General features: G+C 48.7%; 1 protein-coding gene across 5 annotated transcripts in view; it reads left to right on the forward strand.

Annotated features, from left to right (window-relative positions):
* The first annotated feature begins 1,938 nt into the window (after positions 1-1,938).
* Positions 1,939-20,740, forward strand: part of CHD3 (chromodomain helicase DNA binding protein 3) — a 74,480-nt gene continuing 55,678 nt past the window's right edge. For 4 of the 5 annotated variants that reach the window (XM_063930822.1, XM_063930823.1, XM_063930826.1 and 1 more), the window contains exons 1-2: positions 1,939-2,723; positions 18,880-19,010. In XM_063930822.1, coding sequence (XP_063786892.1) covers positions 2,459-2,723; positions 18,880-19,010 — 396 coding nt within the window. In that variant the 5' untranslated portion in view covers positions 1,939-2,458. Of the gene's footprint in view, positions 2,724-3,002; positions 3,184-18,879; positions 19,011-20,740 lie in introns of those variants that run through there. The other variant, XM_063930824.1, reaches the window with a different exon arrangement.

Here is a 20,740-nt window from a genome sequence, read left to right on the forward strand (position 1 = left end):
TTTGGGCACCCAAACTGGACTTTGTTTTCGCAGTCGCGCCCTTTAGTTTAGTTGGTTTAAGCTGGTTTACACAGCTAAAGCCGACACTAATAGGCTTGATCAACACAATAACAGACATCAATTGAATCTTGCTCCTGCGATCTCCCACCACTTTAGACAGGAGATTTGGCGGCGAGAATTGAATCCCCCCCCATCATGTCTACCTGGATGATATGTTGATGTGATTAACTGTCAACAAACTGTCCCTGGTGGTTTAGTGGCTTCTTATGTTCTAGCAGCAGCAATCGCTCTGTCTTCTTTCGGGTCTTGGCGGTGCTGTGACAGTCACTTCTGGCGCAGACCTGTGATTCTGCAGCATCCCAGTATTTCTATCCCTAACCTCCCTTATCTGCAGCCTAACCCTCCCAGTGGCACCTAACAGTCAGCATCCTGAAACTGTCGACATTTAAAATGTCAATATTGTCAGAATGTTGACCTAGCGGCTGTTGACAGTTTGAACCTTGTTGACATTGTGGTGTCAACATGTTTGCTGTGACCATTAGAAAGGATACCACTGCACCATGCACGATGAGACTCCACGATCTACTGCTAGCAAGACAAACTGCTTATGTTTGCTCACCACCCATAGAAGTGCAAGCAAAAATAAACATTTTGTCGTAAAACCCTGAAGCACACACAGTTTCTGATGAATCCTAGTGGCTAATTGAATCTGCCACTGTAAATCTAGAACGAGCTGAAAAAAAAGTGGCTTTCACCCACAGATCGCACTGATGTCACATGGGCTGTCCAAGTGTAATCTGTAGTAATTGCGTCCACGAGGTGTGTGCGTTTGTTAGGGACATCAACTATTGATTAACAACCATTGATGGTTAACCACTGATGGTTTTGCCATCAACGGTGGAGAGCCACACAATGTTTTTTTTCTTTCGCCCTGGTGCCAGGACACTGAGCCTAGCTCCACTAATAGCCCCTCGACCACCTCTGATTGGTTTGCGTCCTATGAGTAATAGAGCAGGGATAACCAATGGTGGGTGAAACCATTGAAGGCTATCCCTAGTGTGCGCTTTTCCACTTCTGACATCTGCACAATAATAAAATGTACACGCCGCATCACAGCCCACCCGACTTAACAGGTGGCACACAGACACACCAAAAAAGCCTAGCAGAGCAGTAAAACTGTGCTCACCTGCACCAATAGGTACAACACAGTAGTATAAACAAAATCATGTTCTCCAAAAGCATAGGCAATCGGAGGTCCCACATTGATCTTTTGGATCAATGCGGGATTGCCATCTCTGCATTTAACACGGAGGAGGAAGCTGCAGTGATCTTTTTCTGGGAAGATACCACTTTGGAACACAGTTCAAATAAATAAAAGTCACACATGCATAGAGTAGGAATAGACACCGGGCACAAAGTAAGAACCCCGCCAGAATTGTGGAGTTAGGATCAGTCCTGCCGATACATCAAGCCTCCATGAACGATATAGATATAAAAAAAAAAAATCTATATATATATTTTATTTCTAAAAGACCATGCTTTTATCGATGCCCATCTCTTAAAAAAGAATAATGAAGCATGTGCCTCGACGAGAACATTTTACCTAAAAAAAATAAAAAATAAACAATTCCAGCAGACAGCAGTTACTTCTGTCTAGTGGTCACAAATGGATACAGCAACACCCACACATCATGTCTCTTCTCATTTCAGATTATATGTACTTTCAAAAAAAATTATATATGTATTTTTTTTTATTATTGTGGCAGCTTCGCCCCCAGCCATTTTGTGCTGCTGTTGCACCAGAGAGGCTGCCGCTGCCTGTGTGTATAATAGAAATGGTCTTAATAAAAGGGGGAGTAGCTGCTGTGTGATTCAGGTGGGGGAGGGATGAGGAAGGTTTATAAATATCTCACACAGCCTCATTTTATTATTTTTTTTTTTAACTTTACATATAATAATTGAAGGGGCGGCCATCTTGGTTCCCTGTCAACTTTCCCATTTGATCTGAATAAAAAAAAAAAATATTGCAATTTTTTTTCTCCTCTACCTCTCCTCTTTCCTTCCCTAATTCAACTCTTTTTGATCCCTACTTTTGTTTTTTGAAGGCACTTTTTTTCCGTCCGAATAAAGCCCGAAGAGAAAAAGAAGAAGGGGGGTGGGGGTCAGAGACAAAGAGAATTCCGATTTTTTTTTTAAACCCCCCCCCCCCAGCCCCCACCCCTGGGGTGTTGATATTTTTTTCTTTCCTGAAGTGATTTTTTTTTCGGATTGTTTTTAAGGTACATTTCGGAGATTTCGGCGGATCTTAGAGACGGCGCCGGACCGAGTCACCCCTTCACCCCGCCTGGGCAACTCCATCGGCCCTTGCGGGCGATTTTCCTGAGGTAAACTTTGGCCGGGGAGGGGGACTCGGAAGCCCGAGGCGACGGGCGAGCCGCCGGGAGGACCCGGGCGGCCGATGTCCTCCTCCCCTCTGAGGGACGAGGAAGAGGAGATGGCCGTGTCCGAAGAAGGGGACGGCGAAAAGGAGGAGGAAGAAGAGGATGAAGAAGAAGTAGCAGCGGAGGGTGACGGAGGGGACGGCGACGAGGGGGAGGAGGATGAGGACAATCCTCAGGCGACACACAGGCGCCATAGCCCCAGCCTCCTTTTCCCGCCAACGACCTCCAGGGAGCCGGGGAGTGTTGAAACCGACGACGCGCCATCCGTCGCCGCTGCCGCAGGTAGGAGCTAGGGGGGCGTGGGGGGGTTTACAGAATGCTGGGGCGGCTTCAAGTCTCCCCTCTCCGCTGGCGCACCATTAACCGTTGGACTGTCTCACTGATTCAGGGGGGAGGGGGTGGTGGCCGGCGGTGGGATTCCAGCCGGGTGTCCCTTTAATGTCTGGCTTGGTGACGGCTGCATCCCCCCAGCCGTGTCCATCTCAACCCCCCCTTCTCATCTCAGTGGCATGGTTTGTCCCTTCACCTTTTAAAGAGGGTTAACAGACAGTACCAGTCCAGGCAGTCAGTGTGACTGGCTGCTGTACTACTCTGAATGTACGGTCTGTGTGGTGGGATTTGTATGCGTGTAGGGCAGCATACATTACATATATATGTTGTGGTACTTTGGGGGAGAAGCTGTCCTGAGATTACTTTGCTATGTCATATTTAGTAGTAACAACTTACTGTGGTCCACTAAAAGGTACAACTACCTGTGTGTTTTTTTAATTCATTTTTTAACATATATACTAAAACCACCTCACCATTTATTAAACTGTATGCCCATGTTACGCTTGACATGCTCCACTCGCCTGTAATTTGGGATGCAACTTTATTTTTGCACAACGGATTAGTGTATTTAGTGCGACCCTGGCTCAACCAGGCGGTGGTGTGCCGTGTCATTTGTGAGGTTTGTTGGTTCTACAGGTCTCCCTGTAGAAGATGTGCTCTCATCAGTGTAGTCATTGGAGCTAAGGCTGTCATGGCGGGTTGGCCTGCGCAACATTTTTGCAAATTGCGGTCCGCGCGCAGAGTAGACCAGCAGTGCCCGGCAACATTCTGCAGGGCACTGTCGTGCTGATACCAGCCAGCATTACCAAGTGGGCCCATCCCACCCTAAAACCCATTGTTCAGTGTGTTCAAGTGACTGGAGCAGTGTTTTTGTGGAGACGGCATAAAGTAAATTTATTTTTATTTTTCGTTGCTTTCTGACGTGCCTCTTATTTACATCTGTAGGCTTATGGAGCGTGTGTGCCTGAGGGAATTGTTATGTGTCTGCGTGTGTCTCTGCCCCACCCTCAGGTGCACAGTTTTGTTTTTTTTAGGAGTTTATGTTTGCAGGATTTCTGGGCGGGTTCTGTCACCGATATGTGTGCTCGTCTGAATGTAGAAACTTAGTGAAAGTGCTTTTATCCATGCATTCCCTGTATGACTGAAGTATATTACCTACTAACCCCAACGGAGCAGTGGTGACTCAAACGCTGGCGCGTTATGACTGTTTCGGAGGGCATGCCACAGGTTGCGACTGCAATCTCATACACAGTTATAAGTGCTCCGGTATCTTACTTCCAGCTGCGAGACCACAGGGCCGAGAAGTGTCCGATAGTTACGTCTTTGTACGCAAGTGGCGATTCAGAGGCGTCGCCGTTTGGCGTGTCATTACAAATCCCGGCGACTGCGACGTTTCCATGTTTTTGCACAGCCATTATGTACACTGTTGCAGTGGCAATAAAAGCTTACATCTTTAAATTGGGCCTTGTCGTTGACCTTTTCTAGTCCCAGGATGGAAATGACTTTTCACAACCGGCCGTGGGCTTGGTGGTTCATATGTGAAGGATTTCTGTTTTCTCTCTTGCAGCGGTTACCCGTCTCCGTCGCTCATCTCCCATTTTGTTATTGCCCCATTTCTGTCTACTAGCTTCCCATGGGGACCTCACCGCCACATGGTAATGACTGCCAGCCTGCTGCGATTCCGGGCCCCCGGCATATTATAGTATTGAGTGTCGGAGAACTGTCTGTGGCGGGAGATTTAAAACTGTAATGGATAATGACATAGTAATTAGTGTAGCCAGGTGTCGCAGGTAGCCTTTTAGATGCCGCTGCGTCACTGGTGCACGCTTAATACCGCTGTGATCTCACTCTTCTGGATGCTTCCAGTTCTCGATCACCGTGCTGCATTCTCCCCATACCTGTAACAAAGCATGTTGGTTTGACAGCGATATAAGGCGACCTGTGGTTCCCAGGGAACTGTGGCTTACCCTTGCGTTAGTTTGTACATGGGGAGAGATGCAGGGGGTCATTCTGACCCGTTCGCTCGCTGTTTTTTATCGCAGCCAAGCGAACGGGTCCCCACTGCACATGCGCCGATGCTTGCCAGATGGTCGAAGGCTGTAGCAGGGCTGCGATCGCCTCTGCCTGATTGACAGGCAGAGGCGGGAGGGGGCGGAACGGCTGTGTTTGGCTGCTGTTTCGTGGGCGCTGTCCGGCCAACGCAGGCATGGCCGGACGGAACGGGGGGCGGGCCGAAGCGACTGCATGACGCCACACGCAGCCGCTGGGGGCCAGGGAGCGATGAGTAGCTACTGGCCAGCACGCTAAAGCTGCGCTGGTCGGGAGCTACTCTTGAAGTGCAAAGGCATCGCCGCTTCTGCGGGGGGGCGGCACTGACATGTGGGGCGGACTAGCCCTGTGCTGGGCGTCCCCCCGCATGTCAGGGAAGATAATCGTAGCTGTGCTAAATTTAGCACAGCTACGATCAACTCGGAATGACCCCTGCAATGAGAAGTGGGGGGGGTCTCAAAAATTAAATCATTTTCTCTATCGTCCTAAGTGGATGCTGGGGTTCCTGAAAGGACCATGGGGAATTGCGGCTCCGCAGGAGACAGGGCACAAAAGTAAAGCTTTTACAGGTCAGGTGGTGTGTACTGGCTCCTCCCCCTATGACCCTCCTCCAGACTCCAGTTAGATTTTTGTGCCCGGCCGAGAAGGGTGCAATTCTAGGTGGCTCTCATAAAGAGCTGCTTAGAGAGTTTAGCTTAGGTTTTTTATTTTACAGTGATTCCTGCTGGCAACAGGATCACTGCAACGAGGGACAGAGGGGAGAAGAAGTGAACTCACCTGCGTGCAGGATGGATTGGCTTCTTGGCTACTGGACATGAAGCTCCAGAGGGACGATCACAGGTACAGCCTGGATGGTCACCGGAGCCACGCCGCCGGCCCCCTCACAGATGCTGAAGCAAGAAGAGGTCCAGAATCGGCGGCTGAAGACTCCTGCAGTCTTCTTAAGGTAGCGCACAGCACTGCAGCTGTGCGCCATTTTCCTCTCAGCACACTTCACACGGCAGTCACTGAGGGTGCAGGGCGCTGGGGGGGGGGGCGCCCTGGGAGGCAAATGAAAACCTTTAAAAAGGCTAAAAATACCTCACATATAGCCCCAGAGGCTATATGGAGATATTTACCCCTGCCTAAATGTACTAAATAGCGGGAGACGAGCCCGCCGAAAAAGGGGCGGGGCCTATCTCCTCAGCACACGGCGCCATTTTCTGTCACAGCTCCGCTGGTCAGGAAGGCTCCCAGGTCTCTCCCCTGCACTGCACTACAGAAACAGGGTATAACAGAGAGGGGGGGCAAAATAAATGGCAATATATTAATATAAAAGCAGCTATAAGGGAGCACTTAATCATAAGGCTATCCCTGTCATATATAGCGCTTTTTGGTGTGTGCTGGCAGACTCTCCCTCTGTCTCCCCAAAGGGCTAGTGGGTCCTGTCTTCGTATAGAGCATTCCCTGTGTGTCTGCTGTGTGTCGGTACGTGTGTGTCGACATGTATGAGGACGTTATTGGTGTGGAGGCGGAGCAATTGCCAAATATGAGGATGTCACCTCCTAGGGGGTCGACACCAGAATGGATGCCTTTATTTGTGGAATTACGGGATAGCGTCAACTCGCTTAAGCAGTCGTTTGCCGACATGAGGCGGCCGGACACTCAATTAGTGCCTGTCCAGGCGCCTCAAACACCGTCAGGGGCTGTAAAACGCCCCTTGCCTCAGTCGGTCGACACAGACCCAGACACAGGCACTGATTCCGGTGGTGAAGGTGACGAATCAACCGTATTTTCCAGTAGGGCCACACGTTATATGATTTTGGCAATAAAGGAGATGTTACATTTAGCTGATACTACAGGTACCACTAAACAGGGTATTATGTGGGGTGTGAAAAAACTACCAGTAGTTTTTACCGAATCAGAAGAATTAAATGACGTGTGTGATGAAGCGTGGGGTGCCCCGATAAAAAACTGCTAATTTCAAAGAAGTTATTGGCTTTATACCCTTTCCCGCCAGAGGTTAGGGAGCGCTGGGAAACACCTCCTAGGGTGGACAAAGCGCTAACACGCTTATCAAAACAAGTGGCGTTACCCTCTCCTGAGACGGCCGCACTTAAAGATCCATCAGATAGGAGGATGGAAAATATCCAAAAAGGTATATACACACATGCAGGTGTTATACTACGACCAGCTATTGCGACTGCCTGGATGTGCAGTGCTGGGGTAGTTTGGTCAGAGTCCCTGATCGAAAATATTGATACCCTGGACAGGGACAATATTTTACTGTCGTTAGAACAAATAAAGGATGCATTTCTTTATATGCGTGATGCACAGAGAGATATCTGCACACTGGCATCACGGGTAAGTGCTATGTCCATTTCGGCCAGAAGAGCTTTATGGACACGACAGTGGACAGGCGATGCGTAGAGGAGTTATTTGGGGTCGGTCTATCGGATTTGGTGGCCACGGCTACGGCCGGGAAATCCACCTTTCTACCTCAAGTCACTCCCCAACAGAAAAAGGCACCGACCTTTCAACCGCAGCCCTTTCGTTCCTTTAAAAATAAGAGAGCAAAGGGCTATTCATATCTGCCACGAGGCAGAGGACGAGGGAAGAGACAGCAACAGGCAGCTCCTTCCCAGGAACAGAAGCCCTCCCCGGCTTCTACAAAAGCCTCAGCATGACGCTGGGGCTTCGCAAGCGGACTCGGGGGCGGTAGGCGGTCGTCTCAAGAATTACAGCGCGCAGTGGGCTCACTCGCAGGTAAATCCCTGGATCCTGCAGATAATATCTCAGGGGTACAGGTTGAAATTAGAGACAGAGCCACCTCGCCGTTTCCTGAAGTCTGCTTTACCAACGTCCCCCTCAGAAAGGGAGACGGTTTTGGAAGCCATTCACAAGCTGTATTCTCAGCAGGTGATAGTCAAGGTACCTCTTCTACAACAAGGGAAGGGGTATTATTCCACTCTTTTTGTGGTACCGAAGCCGGATGGCTCGGTAAGGCCTATTCTAAATCTGAAGTCCTTGAACCTGTACATAAAGAAGTTCAAGTTCAAGATGGAGTCACTCAGAGCAGTGATAGCGAACCTGGAAGAAGGGGACTTTATGGTATCCTTGGACATCAAGGATGCGTATCTCCACGTTCCAATTACCCCTCACACCAGGGGTACCTCAGGTTCGTTGTACAAAACTGTCACTATCAGTTTCAGACGCTGCCGTTTGGTTTGTCCACGGCACCTCGGGTCTTTACAAAGGTAATGGCCGAGATAATATTTCTTCTTCGAAGAAAAGGCGTATTAATTATCCCATACTTGGACGATCTCCTGATAAGGGCAAGGTCCAGAGAACAGCTAGAGATGGGTTTAGCACTATCTTAAGAGGTGCTAAAGCAGCACGGATGGATTCTGAATATTCCAAAATCCCAATTAATGCCGACAACTCGTCTGCTGTTCCTGGGGATGATTCTGGACACAGTTCAGAAAAAGGTTTTTCTTCCCGAAGAAAAAGCCAAGGAGTTATCTGACCTGGTCAGGAACCTCCTAAAACCAGGAAAGGTGTCTGTACATCAATGCACAAGAGTCCTGGGAAAAAATGGTAGCTTCTTACGAAGCAATCCCTTTCGGCAGATTCCATGCAAAGGGATCTGTTGGACAAATGGTCAGGGTCGCATCTTCAGATGCACCTGCGGATAACCCTGTCGCCGAGGACAAGGGTATCCCTTCTGTGGTGGTTGCAGGAGGCTCATCTATTGGAGGGCCGCAGATTCGGCATGCAGGATTGGATCCTGGTGACCACGGATGCCAGCCTGAGAGGCTGGGGAGCAGTCACACAGGGAAGAAATTTCCAGGGAGTGTGGTCGAGCCTGAAAAAGTCTCTTCACATAAGCATTCTGGAACTAAGAGCAATCTACAATGCTCTAAGCCAGGCGGAACCTCTGCTTCAAGGAAGACCGGTGTTGATCCAGTCGGACAACATCACGGCAGTCGCCCATGTAAACAGACAGGGCGGCACAAGAAGCAGGAGGGCAATGGCAGAAGCTGCCAGGATCCTTCGCTGGGCGGAGAATCACGTGATAGCACTGTCAGCAGTATTCATCCCGGGCGTGGACAACTGGGAAGCAGACTTCCTCAGCAGACACGACCTTCACCCGGGAGAGTGGGGACTTCATCCAGAAGTTTTCCACATGCTATTAAACCGTTGGGTAAAACCAATGGTGGACATGATGGCGTCTCGCCTCAACAAAACACTGGACAGGTATTGCGCCAGGTCAAGAGATCCGCAGGCAATAGCTGTGGACGCGCTGGTAACACCTTGGGTGTACCAGTCGGTATATGTGTTTCCTCCTCTGCCTCTCATACCAAAGGTATTGAGGATTATACGGCAAAGAGGAGTAAGACTAGTGGCTCCGGATTGGCCAAGAAGGACTTGGTACCCGGAACTTCAAGAGATGGTCACGGACGATCCGTGGCCTCTACTTCTGAGAAGGGACCTGCTTCAGCAGGGTCCTTGTCTTTTTCAAGACTTACCGCGGCTGCGTTTGACGGCATGGCGTTTGAATGCCAGATCCTAAAAGGAAAAGGCATTCCAGAAGAAGTCATTCCTACCTTGATAAAGGCAAGGAAGGAAGTCACCGCGAAGCATTATCGCCGTATTTGGCGAAAATATGTTGCGTGGTGCGAGCAGCGGAGTGCTCCGATGGAGGAATTTCAACTGGGTCGTTTTCCTACATTTCCTGCAATCAGGATTGTCTATGGGTCTCAAATTGGGATCTATTAAGGTTCAAATTTCGGCCCTATCAATATTCTTCCAAAAAGAATTGGCCTCAGTCCCTGAGGTCCAGATTTTTATCAAAGGAGTACTGCATATACAGCCTCCTGTGGTGCCTAAGGTGGCACCGTGGGATCTAAATGTAGTTTTAGATTTCCTCAAATCCAATTGGTTTGAACCACTAAAGAATGTGGATTTGAAATATCTCACATGGAAAGTGACTATGTTACTGGCCCTGGCTTCGGCCGGGAGAGTATCTGAACTGGCGGCTTTGTTTTATAAAAGCCCTTATTTAATTTTCCATTCGACATAGGGCAGAGCTGCGGACGCGTCCGCATTTTCTCCCTAAGGTGGTATCAGCGTTTCACCTGAACCAGCCTATTGTAGTGCCTGCGGCTACAGACGACTTGAAGGACTCCAAGTTGTTGGACGTTGTCAGAGCCTTAAAAATATACATTTAAAGGACGGCTGGAGTCAGAAAATCTGACTCGCTGTTTATACTGTATGCACCCAACAAGTTGGGTGCACCTGCTTCTAAGCAGTCGATTGCTCGTTGGATTTGTAACAAAATTCAACTTGTACATTCTGTGGCAGGCCTGCCACAGCCTAAATCTGTTAAGGCCCATTCCGCAAGGAAGGTGGGCTCATCTTGGGCGGCTGCCCGAGGGGTCTCGGCATTACAACTCTGCCGAGCAGCTACGTGGTCAGGGGAGAACACGTTTGTAAATTTTTACAAATTTGATACCCTGGCAAAGGAGGACCTGGAGTTCTCTCATTCGGTGCTGCAGAGTCATCCGCACTCTCCCGCCCGTTTGGGAGCTTTGGTATAATCCCCATGGTCCTTTCAGGAACCCCAGCATCCACTTAGGACGATAGAGAAAATAAGAATTTACTTACCGATAATTCTATTTCTCGGAGTCCGTAGTGGATGCTGGGCGCCCATCCCAAGTGCGGATTATCTGCAATACTTGTACATAGTTATTGTTAACTAATTCGGGTTATTGTTTAGGAAGCCATCTTTCAGAGGCTCCTCTGTTATCATACTGTTAACTGGGTTTAGATCACAAGTTGTACGGTGTGATTGGTGTGGCTGGTATGAGTCTTACCCGGGATTCAAAATCCTCCCTTATTGTGTACGCTCGTCCGGGCACAGTACCTAACTGGAGTCTGGAGGAGGGTCATAGGGGGAGGAGCCAGTACACACCACCTGACCTGTAAAAGCTTTACTTTTGTGCCCTGTCTCCTGCGGAGCCGCTATTCCCCATGGTCCTTTCAGGAACCCCAGCATCCACTACGGACTCCGAGAAATAGAATTATCGGTAAGTAAATTCTTATTTTTCCAATTGCTTTGTTTGGTAAAAATGCGAATGTCATTGTTATTAAAGTATAGCTGCTGAGAAACCAAAGACTTTGGGCATAATTCGGATTTGTATTTAAGTCCTGGGTAATTGATCATAGTCCGTCTCGCAGTTCTACAAAACGGGAGCATTGTCGGGCACAGAATTCCTGGACCCAGCTGACTACTTCCGACGGGCACCATAGTAGCATTGGGGCCTGTATTGAAAGTCCTTTCCATCAAACTAATCCCTGCTCTAAACACTACGTTTTGTTAATGCTGGCTGATTTAGTTAATGGTAAAAGCGCATCCTTTCAGTGTAATGTATTTAACCACGTGGAGAGCTGCTGATTGCTAGATGGGGCGTGTTGTGCTACTTTATAAAGTTTTGGCTGGTTGCAAATAAACCCCCTGCCAAGATGGCAGCTGTACGTCCTCCTCACTTTGCTGTCACTGGTACTGGGCTAACGGGGACAGCCGAGCGCTATGCGTGAGTAATGTCTGACACGGTTCCCCGGCATCCAAGTCTCTTATCGCTGCCTTGTGTGGATCGCTGTGGATGTGCTTCCATTATAAGGTGTTCCTGATAGGATGCCATACAACTCTCTCCTGGGACATCAGAGTTGTGGAATCCAGTGCAAATATAAAATAGAAACTTTTGAAATGGAAGAGATGGGGGTGGCGGGAATTTGGGGGGTTGGGACCAACAGAAAAGAAAACTCCCAAATGCATTCCTGGGGCATCTTGCACTTATAGAATTTCCTATATATTCTAGTAGCAGATGTTCTATTGCTTCCGATGTGTGGTGAATGCAGCTATCTAGCGCCTCATTATTTTACCCAGCGTGTGTACGGGCTTATAGTTACCTGGTCTTCAAATATGTTGGTATTGGGATCCCGACAGTCTGGACACCGGCTGTCAAAATAGCAACAGCGGCATCTCGGTCTTGAAAATAGTCTAAACCTATCACTCCCTGGGGGTGCCTAACCCTAACCTCACCTCCCTGCAGCCTAAACTTAACCCCCAACCCCCCGAAGCCTAAACCTTAAACACCCCCCAGAGTTGTCGGGATTCTGCCGTTGGCATTTCAACCACCGGGATCCTGACCAGATACCCTTCAAATAGGTTTCATGCTTTGTGTCTCCCAAACCCCTTTTGTTTTGTGCATCATGTAATAGCCTGCATGATTCCGTCCAGTTTGCAGTACAGGTTGAGTATCCCATATCCAAATATTCCGAAATACTGACTTTTTTTGAGTGAGACTGAGATAGTGAAACCTTTGTTTTTTGATGGCTCAATGTACACAAACTTTGTTTAATACACAACGTTATTAAAAATATTGTATTAAATGACCTTCAGGCTGTGTGTATAAGGTGAATTTGAAACATAAATGAATTGTGTGAATGTACACACTTTGTTTAATGCACAAAGTTATAAAAAATATTCTCTAAAATGACCATCAGGCTGTGTGTATAAGGTGTATATGAAACATAAATGCATTATGTGCTTAGATTTAGGTCCCATCACCATGATATCTCATTTTCTCTGACGTCCTAGTGGATGCTGGGAACTCCGTAAGGACCATGGGGAATAGCGGCTCCGCAGGAGACTGGGCACAAAAGTAAAGCTTTAGGACTACCTGGTGTGCACTGGCTCCTCCCCCTATGACCCTCCTCCAAGCCTCAGTTAGATTTTTGTGCCCGGCCGAGAAGGGTGCACACTAGGGGCTCTCCTGAGCTTCTTAGTGAAAGTTTAGTTTTAGGTTTTTTATTTTCAGTGAGACCTGCTGGCAACAGGCTCACTGCATCGAGGGACTAAGGGGAGAAGAAGCGAACCTGCCTGCTTGCAGCCAGCTTGGGCTTCTTAGGCTACTGGACACCATTAGCTCCAGAGGGACCGAACACAGGCCCAGCCTCGGAGCTCGGTCCCAGAGCCGCGCCGCCGGCCCCCTTACAGAGCCAGAAGCAAGAAGAGGTCCGGAAACATCGGCGGCAGAAGACATCTGTCTTCAACAAGGTAGCGCACAGCACTGCAGCTGTGCGCCATTGTTACTCAGGCACACTTCACACTTCGGTCACTGAGGGTGCAGGGCGCTAGGGGGGGGCGCCCTGAGCAGCAATGTAAACACCTTGGCTGGCATAAATACACCACATATAACCCCCAGGGCTATATGGATGTATTTTAACCCCTGCCAGAACTCACCAAAAAATGGGAGAAAAGGCCGCCGAGAAGGGGGCGGAGCCTATCTCAGCACACGGGCGCCATTTTCCATCACAGCTCCGCTGGAAGGACGTCTCCCTGACTCTCCCCTGCAGTCCTGCACTACAGAAAAGGGTAAAAAAGAGAGGGGGGCACTAATTTGGCGCAGTTTTAATACTAACAGCAGCTATAAAGGGAAAAGCACATTTTATAGTGGTATTCCTGTCTATATATAGCGCTCTGGTGTGTGCTGGCATACTCTCCCTCTGTCTACCCAAGGGGCTAGTGGGGTCCTGTCCTCTATCAGAGCATTCCCTGTGTGTGTGCGGTGTGTCGGTACGATTGTGTCGACATGTTTGAGGAGGAAAATGAGATGGAGGCGGAGCAATTGCCTATTATAGAGTTGTCACCCCCTAGGGAGTCGACACCTGAGTGGATGAGCTTATGGAAGGAATTGCGTGACAGTGTCAGCTCTTTACGACAGACAGTTGACGACATGAGACAGCCGGCTACTCAGCTTGTGCCTGTCCAGGGGTCTCAAACGCCATCAGGGGCTTTAAAACGCCCATTACCTCAAATGGCAGACACAGACACGGATACTGACTCCAGTGTCGATGATGAGGAGACAAACGTGACTTCCACTAGGGCCACACGTTACATGATTGAAGCAATGAAAAATGTATTGCATATCTCTGATAATACAAGTACCACTAAAAAGGGTATTATGTTTGGTGAGAAAAAACTGCCTGTAGTTTTTCCTGTATCCGAGGAATTAAATGAAGTGTGTGATGAGGCGTGGGTTTCCCCCGATAAAAAACTGATAATTCCTAAAAGGTTATTGGCATCGTACCCTTTCCCGCCAGAGGATAGGGCACGTTGGGAAACACCCCCTAGGGTGGATAAAGCGCTCACACGCTTGTCTAAACAGGTAGCACTACCCTCTCCTGATACGGCCGCCCTAAAGGAACCTGCCGATAGAAAGCTGGAGAATATCCTAAAATGTATATACACTCACACGGGTGTTATACTGCGACCAGCAATCGCCTCAGCCTGGATGTGCAGTGCGGGCCTGGCGTGGTCGGATTCCCTGACTGAAAATATTGATACCCTAGATAGGGACAGTATATTACTGACTATAGAGCATTTGAAGGATGCATTTCTATATATGCGTGATGCACAGAGGGATATTTGCCGACTGGCATCAAGAGTTAGCGCGCTGTCCATTTCTGCAAGAAGAGGTTTATGGACGCGGCAGTGGTCAGGTGATGCGGATTCTAAAAGGCACATGGAAGTATTGCCTTATAAGGGGGAGGAGTTATTTGGGGTAGGTCTATCAGACCTGGTAGCCATGGCAACTGCTGGAAAATCCACATTTTTACCCCAGGTAGCTTCTCAACCTAAGAAGACGCCGTATTATCAGGCGCAGTCCTTTCGGCCCCATAAGGGCAAGCGGGCAAAAGGCGCCTCGTTTCTGCCCCGTGGCAGAGGGAGAGGAAAAAGGCTGCAACAAACAGCCAGTTCCCAGGAACAAAAGCCCTCTCCCGCCTCCGCAAAGTCCTCAGCATGACGCTGGGGCTTTACAAGCGGACTCAGGCACGGTGGGGGCCCGTCTCAAGAAGTTCAGTGCGCAGTGGGCCCACTCGCAAGTGGACCCCTGGATCCTTCAGGTGGTATCTCAGGGGTACAAATTGGAATTCGAGACGTCTCCCCCTCGCCGTTTTCTAAAGTCTGCTTTACCGACGTCTCCCTCAGACAGGGAGGCAGTATTGGAAGCCATTCACAAGCTGTATTCCCAGCAGGTGATAATCAAGGTACCCCTCCTACAACAGGGAAAGGGGTACTATTCCACACTATTTGTGGTACCGAAGCCGGACGGCTCGGTGAGACCAATTTTAAACCTAAAATCCTTGAACACTTACATACAAAGGTTCAAATTCAAGATGGAGTCACTCAGAGCAGTGATTGCAAACCTGGAAGAAGGGGACTATATGGTGTCTCTGGACATCAAAGATGCTTACCTACATGTCCCAATTTACCCTTCTCACCAAGGGTACCTCAGGTTTGTGGTACAGAACTGTCACTATCAGTTTCAGACGCTGCCGTTTGGATTGTCCACGGCACCCCGGGTCTTGACCAAGGTAATGGCCGAAATGATGATACTCCTTCGAAGGAAGGGAGTTTTAGTTATCCCTTACTTGGACGATCTCCTGATAAGGGCAAGATCCAGGGAACAGTTGGAAGTCGGGGTAGCACTATCTCAGATAGTGCTGCGCCAGCACGGTTGGATTCTCAATATTCCAAAATCGCAGCTGATCCCGACGACACGACTTCTATTCCTAGGGATGATCCTGGACACAGTCCAGAAAAAGGTGTTTCTCCCGGAGGAGAAAGCCAGGGAGTTATCCGAACTAGTCAGAAATCTCCTAAAACCAGGCCAAGTCTCAGTGCATCAATGCACAAGGGTTCTGGGAAAGATGGTGGCTTCTTACGAAGCAATCCCATTCGGCAGATTCCACGCAACCTTCCAGTGGGATCTGCTAGACAAATGGTCCGGGTCGCATCTTCAGATGCATCAGCGGATAATCTTGTCACCAAGGACAAGGGTGTCTCTCCTGTGGTGGTTGCAGAGTGCTCATCTTCTAGAGGGCCGCAGATTCGGCATTCAGGACTGGGTCCTGGTGACCACGGATGCCAGCCTGAGAGGCTGGGGAGCAGTCACACAGGGAAGAAATTTCCAGGGCTTGTGGTCAAGCCTGGAGACATCACTTCGCATAAATATCCTGGAGCTAAGGGCCATCTACGATGCTCTAAGCCTAGCAAGACCTCTGCTTCAAGGTCAGCCGGTGCTGATCCAGTCAGACAGCATCACGGCAGTCGCCCACGTAAACAGACAGGGCGGCACAAGAAGCAGGAGGGCAATGGCAGAAGTTGCAAGGATTCTTCGCTGGGCGGAAAATCATGTGATAGCACTGTCAGCAGTGTTCATTCCGGGAGTGGACAACTGGGAAGCAGACTTCCTCAGCAGACACGACCTCCACCCGGGAGAGTGGGGACTTCACCCAGAAGTCTTCCACATGATTGTGAACCGTTGGGAAAAACCAAAGGTGGACATGATGGCGTCCCGCCTCAACAAAAAACTAGACAGGTATTGCGCCAGGTCAAGGGACCCTCAGGCAATAGCTGTGGACGCTCTGGTAACACCGTGGGTGTACCAGTCAGTGTATGTGTTCCCTCCTCTGCCTCTCATACCCAAGGTACTGAGAATCATAAGAAGGAGAGGAGTAAGGACTATACTCGTGGCTCCGGATTGGCCAAGAAGGACTTGGTACCCGGAACTTCAAGAGATGCTCACAGAGGACCCGTGGCCTCTACCTCTAAGAAAGGACCTGCTCCAGCAGGGACCCTGTCTGTTCCAAGACTTACCGCGGCTGCGTTTGACGGCATGGCGGTTGAACGCTGGATCCTGAAGGAAAAAGGCATTCCGGATGAAGTCATCCCTACCCTGATCAAAGCCAGGAAGGATGTAACCGTACAGCATTATCACCGTATTTGGCGTAAATATGTTGCGTGGTGCGAGGCCAGGAAGGCCCCTACAGAGGAATTTCAACTGGGTCGTTTCCTGCATTTCCTGCAAACAGGACTGTCTATGGGCCTAAAATTAGGGTCCATTAAGGTTCAAATTTCGGCCCTGTCGATTTTCTTCCAGAAAGAACTGGCTTCAGTTCCTGAAGTTCAGACGTTTGTCAAGGGGGTACTGCATATACAGCCTCCTTTTGTGCCTCCAGTGGCACCTTGGGATCTCAATGTAGTTTTGGGGTTCCTAAAATCACATTGGTTTGAACCACTCACCACTGTGGACTTAAAATATCTCACATGGAAAGTGGTAATGCTGTTGGCCCTGGCTTCAGCCAGGCGTGTCTCAGAATTGGCGGCTTTATCCTATAAAAGCCCTTACCTAATTTTTCATACGGACAGGGCAGAATTGAGGACTCGTCCTCAATTTCTCCCTAAGGTGGTTTCAGCGTTTCACTTGAACCAGCCTATTGTGGTACCTGCGGCTACTAGGGACTTGGAGGACTCCAAGTTGCTGGACGTAGTCAGGGCCCTGAAAATATATGTTTCCAGGACGGCTGGAGTCAGAAAATCTGACTCGCTGTTTATCCTGTATGCACCCAACAAGCTGGGTGCTCCTGCTTCTAAGCAGACTATTGCTCGTTGGATTTGTAGTACAATTCAGCTTGCACATTCTGTGGCAGGCCTGCCACAGCCAAAATCTGTAAAAGCCCATTCCACAAGGAAGGTGGGCTCATCTTGGGCGGCTGCCCGAGGGGTCTCGGCTTTACAACTTTGCCGAGCAGCTACTTGGTCAGGGGCAAACACGTTTGCTAAATTCTACAAATTTGATACCCTGGCTGAGGAGGACCTGGAGTTCTCTCATTCGGTGCTGCAGAGTCATCCGCACTCTCCCGCCCGTTTGGGAGCTTTGGTATAATCCCCATGGTCCTTACGGAGTTCCCAGCATCCACTAGGACGTCAGAGAAAATAAGAATTTACTTACCGATAATTCTATTTCTCGTAGTCCGTAGTGGATGCTGGGCGCCCATCCCAAGTGCGGATTGTCTGCAATACTTGTACATAGTTATTGTTACAAAAATCGGGTTATTATTGTTGTGAGCCATCTTTTCAGAGGCTCCTCTGTTATCATGCTGTTAACTGGGTTCAGATCACAGGTTGTACGGTGTGATTGGTGTGGCTGGTATGAGTCTTACCCGGGATTCAAAATCCTTCCTTATTGTGTACGCTCGTCCGGGCACAGTATCCTAACTGAGGCTTGGAGGAGGGTCATAGGGGGAGGAGCCAGTGCACACCAGGTAGTCCTAAAGCTTTACTTTTGTGCCCAGTCTCCTGCGGAGCCGCTATTCCCCATGGTCCTTACGGAGTTCCCAGCATCCACTACGGACTACGAGAAATAGAATTATCGGTAAGTAAATTCTTATTATAGTATGCAATTATTCCAAAATACGGAAAAATCCGATATCCAAAATACGTCTGGTCCCAAGCACTTTGGATAAGGGATACTCAACCTGTATTTATAAAGTGGCAGTAGTTTAAAAGGCAAAACCAGGTGGGTATTACCTTTTGAATTATTGTCACTTAAAAAAAATAAGGCCCAAAGGGGTATATTTACTTAAGTGCAGGTTTATAGAAGTGGAGATGTTGGCCATAGCAACTGATCAAATTCTAGCTATTATCTTCTAGAAGGTGCTAGATAAATGATAAGGAGACTCTGATTGGTTGCTTTCAGCAACATCTCCACTTCTATAAATCTGCACTTTAGTAAATATACCTATACCCCCCCCCCCCCCCCCCTCCCCCCTGTACAATTGAATCTCTTTATTTTATATTAATTCCTGGAGAATTAGGGGGCGACTCCAAAATTGCATTTCCCCCCGGTATGCAATGGTTTGGGCGCCCATTATTTTATCGCGCTAATTGCGGCCTGAAGTCCCGGATTTAGCAGCATGAAGCAGCTAAACCTGACACACTGTATGTTTTTGTTTTTTTCCGTGTATGTTTATTTTATCTGTTGTTTTATTTAGTCACTTTATTTATTTCTGTTTGTATTGTGTAGTGTACTTTGGTATATGTACTGTCTTTCTTAATAACAGTTAAAGTACCATCCACCTTTCCCTGTTATACTTTATTCCTTTAAAAAAAATCACGCTACACGTTTCTTTTTCTCCGTCATTTTTTCTATTTTTTTCTATTTTACAGAAGATGAAGACGACCTTTCTCCAACCCCTTCTCCCGAAATTGTCGCAAAGAAAAAGCGAGGACCTAAGAAGAAGAATAAAGACAAACCAAGAGAGATAAAGATCATCCGAGAACGCAAACGGAAAAAGCCAGTAAGGGACCTGGTTTCTCGCTTGGGACCCTGTTGTCATTGGCTATCCTTAATTATATATGTTATCGGGAAAGCTTGAGGGCTTCGTTTGCAATGTTACTGTCATACTCTTTAAGCAAATATGCTAATTTGACCACTTAGTCATTTCTCTTATCTAATATTATAGTAACATAATCGATAACTCGCAAAGTTACACCTAGGAACTATACCTGTCCAGATACGGCAGTGACAGTTCTTTTCATATATAGAATGATTGTACTCAAGAGTTTATTCTGGTTTGAAGTAAAGTGTGTACTCTTTAAGGTGGCCACACACTGTAGTTACACACTTTTGCAAATATATGGTAAGACAACCGCCACGTCAAAGCACCCCTGCTATTGTGGGTTAGGACTTCATTAGCAGGGGCGCTTTGACGTGAAGGGTGGCTTACAATATATTTGCAATGTGTGTGACTGATTCTCCTGCATTTTATTACCCTGTAGAGCGCTGGCCTTTTTTTCTGGCTTATTGTGGCGTGCTGGGGGTAATTTTGTGTCTTTTCTTGCCTAGGTTACCCCCTCCCTCATACGCATCTGTTGCGAGCCAAAAAACTCATTAAGCAACTTGCATTTTGTGCAAATGCAATATTCCGACCTGCGGGAGCATGGGTTTGTGAAGTTGTCAGTGAAGTCAGAGCTTCTACCCCTCACTAACCCCTAACCGGAAGAACGGTAGAGTTAATTACGGAAAGCTGGAATGCTCCTTAGCAATGGTGCATCAGCAGAATCTTCATTTTAAACTTTTACGTCACAGCTGTCTGGCAGCATTGACAGACTTAAGAATCCAGGCTGAGGTGCAGACAGCCGCCTCTTACTGCAATCCTCACCTATGAGTGGTAGCGCCAGCCTGGTGCGGCCCGCTTGAGTGAAGGCCATGAGAAAGCTCGCTGTGCTGGTCAGTCGCTCTAGAGTGCAGAGTGAGGAGAATTTTCTCCTCCGTCTCCTATCTCAATTGGTTTTCTACAGATCCAGGTCAGATAGGGACCCTTAGTCATGCTTCCGGCCCTGGGTTCAGTATCTCGCCTAAGCTTAGTGAAGGTTTCACCCCCTTAATTTGCAGGTTTCTGCAGTGGGGTACACTGGGGTTCCACAGGGATAACATCGGGGTGTAGAGTTGGATCTTGATCCGAGGCACCAACAGGCTAAAAGCTTTGACTGTTCCCAAGATGCACAGCGCCGCCTCCTCTATAACCCCGCCTCCATGCACAGGAGCTCAGTTTGTAAGTTGGTGCCTGCAGTGCAGGCTGACAACAGCTTTCAATTGAATAAAGAAGACTTCAGATCCGCAGCATAGGCACTTAAAAGTGCTATGTGTCATTATGACACATCGTGCTGCGGCTCCCTCACCTCCCAGCGGCGCTTTACACTCCAGTGCCCTGGTTGCCGGGTAACTACAGCGGAGGGCTCTGGTTCTTACTTAGGGCATACACACACACACCGCCGCCGCTCTCCGTGATCGCGTGGCCGCTGCAAGGAGGAGGTTAGAGGGTTCCCCGGGCGTGACCCGCTGCAAACCGCGATCTGGCGCGGTCTCTGGGAGGCAGACCATTCGCGCTGGTGTTGACACTGTGGCCGTGCAGGGACCCCACTAGACCACGGGGGCAAGGGCACTGGTCGGATTTTAGTAATAATCCGTTCCTATACAGCCCGCGGTACCTGGTGGTGAAGTCCAGCAAGGGGATCTGGCTCTGAC

Source organism: Pseudophryne corroboree, chromosome 6, assembly GCF_028390025.1.
Source record: "Pseudophryne corroboree isolate aPseCor3 chromosome 6, aPseCor3.hap2, whole genome shotgun sequence".
Taxonomy (NCBI): Eukaryota; Metazoa; Chordata; class Amphibia; order Anura; family Myobatrachidae; genus Pseudophryne; species Pseudophryne corroboree.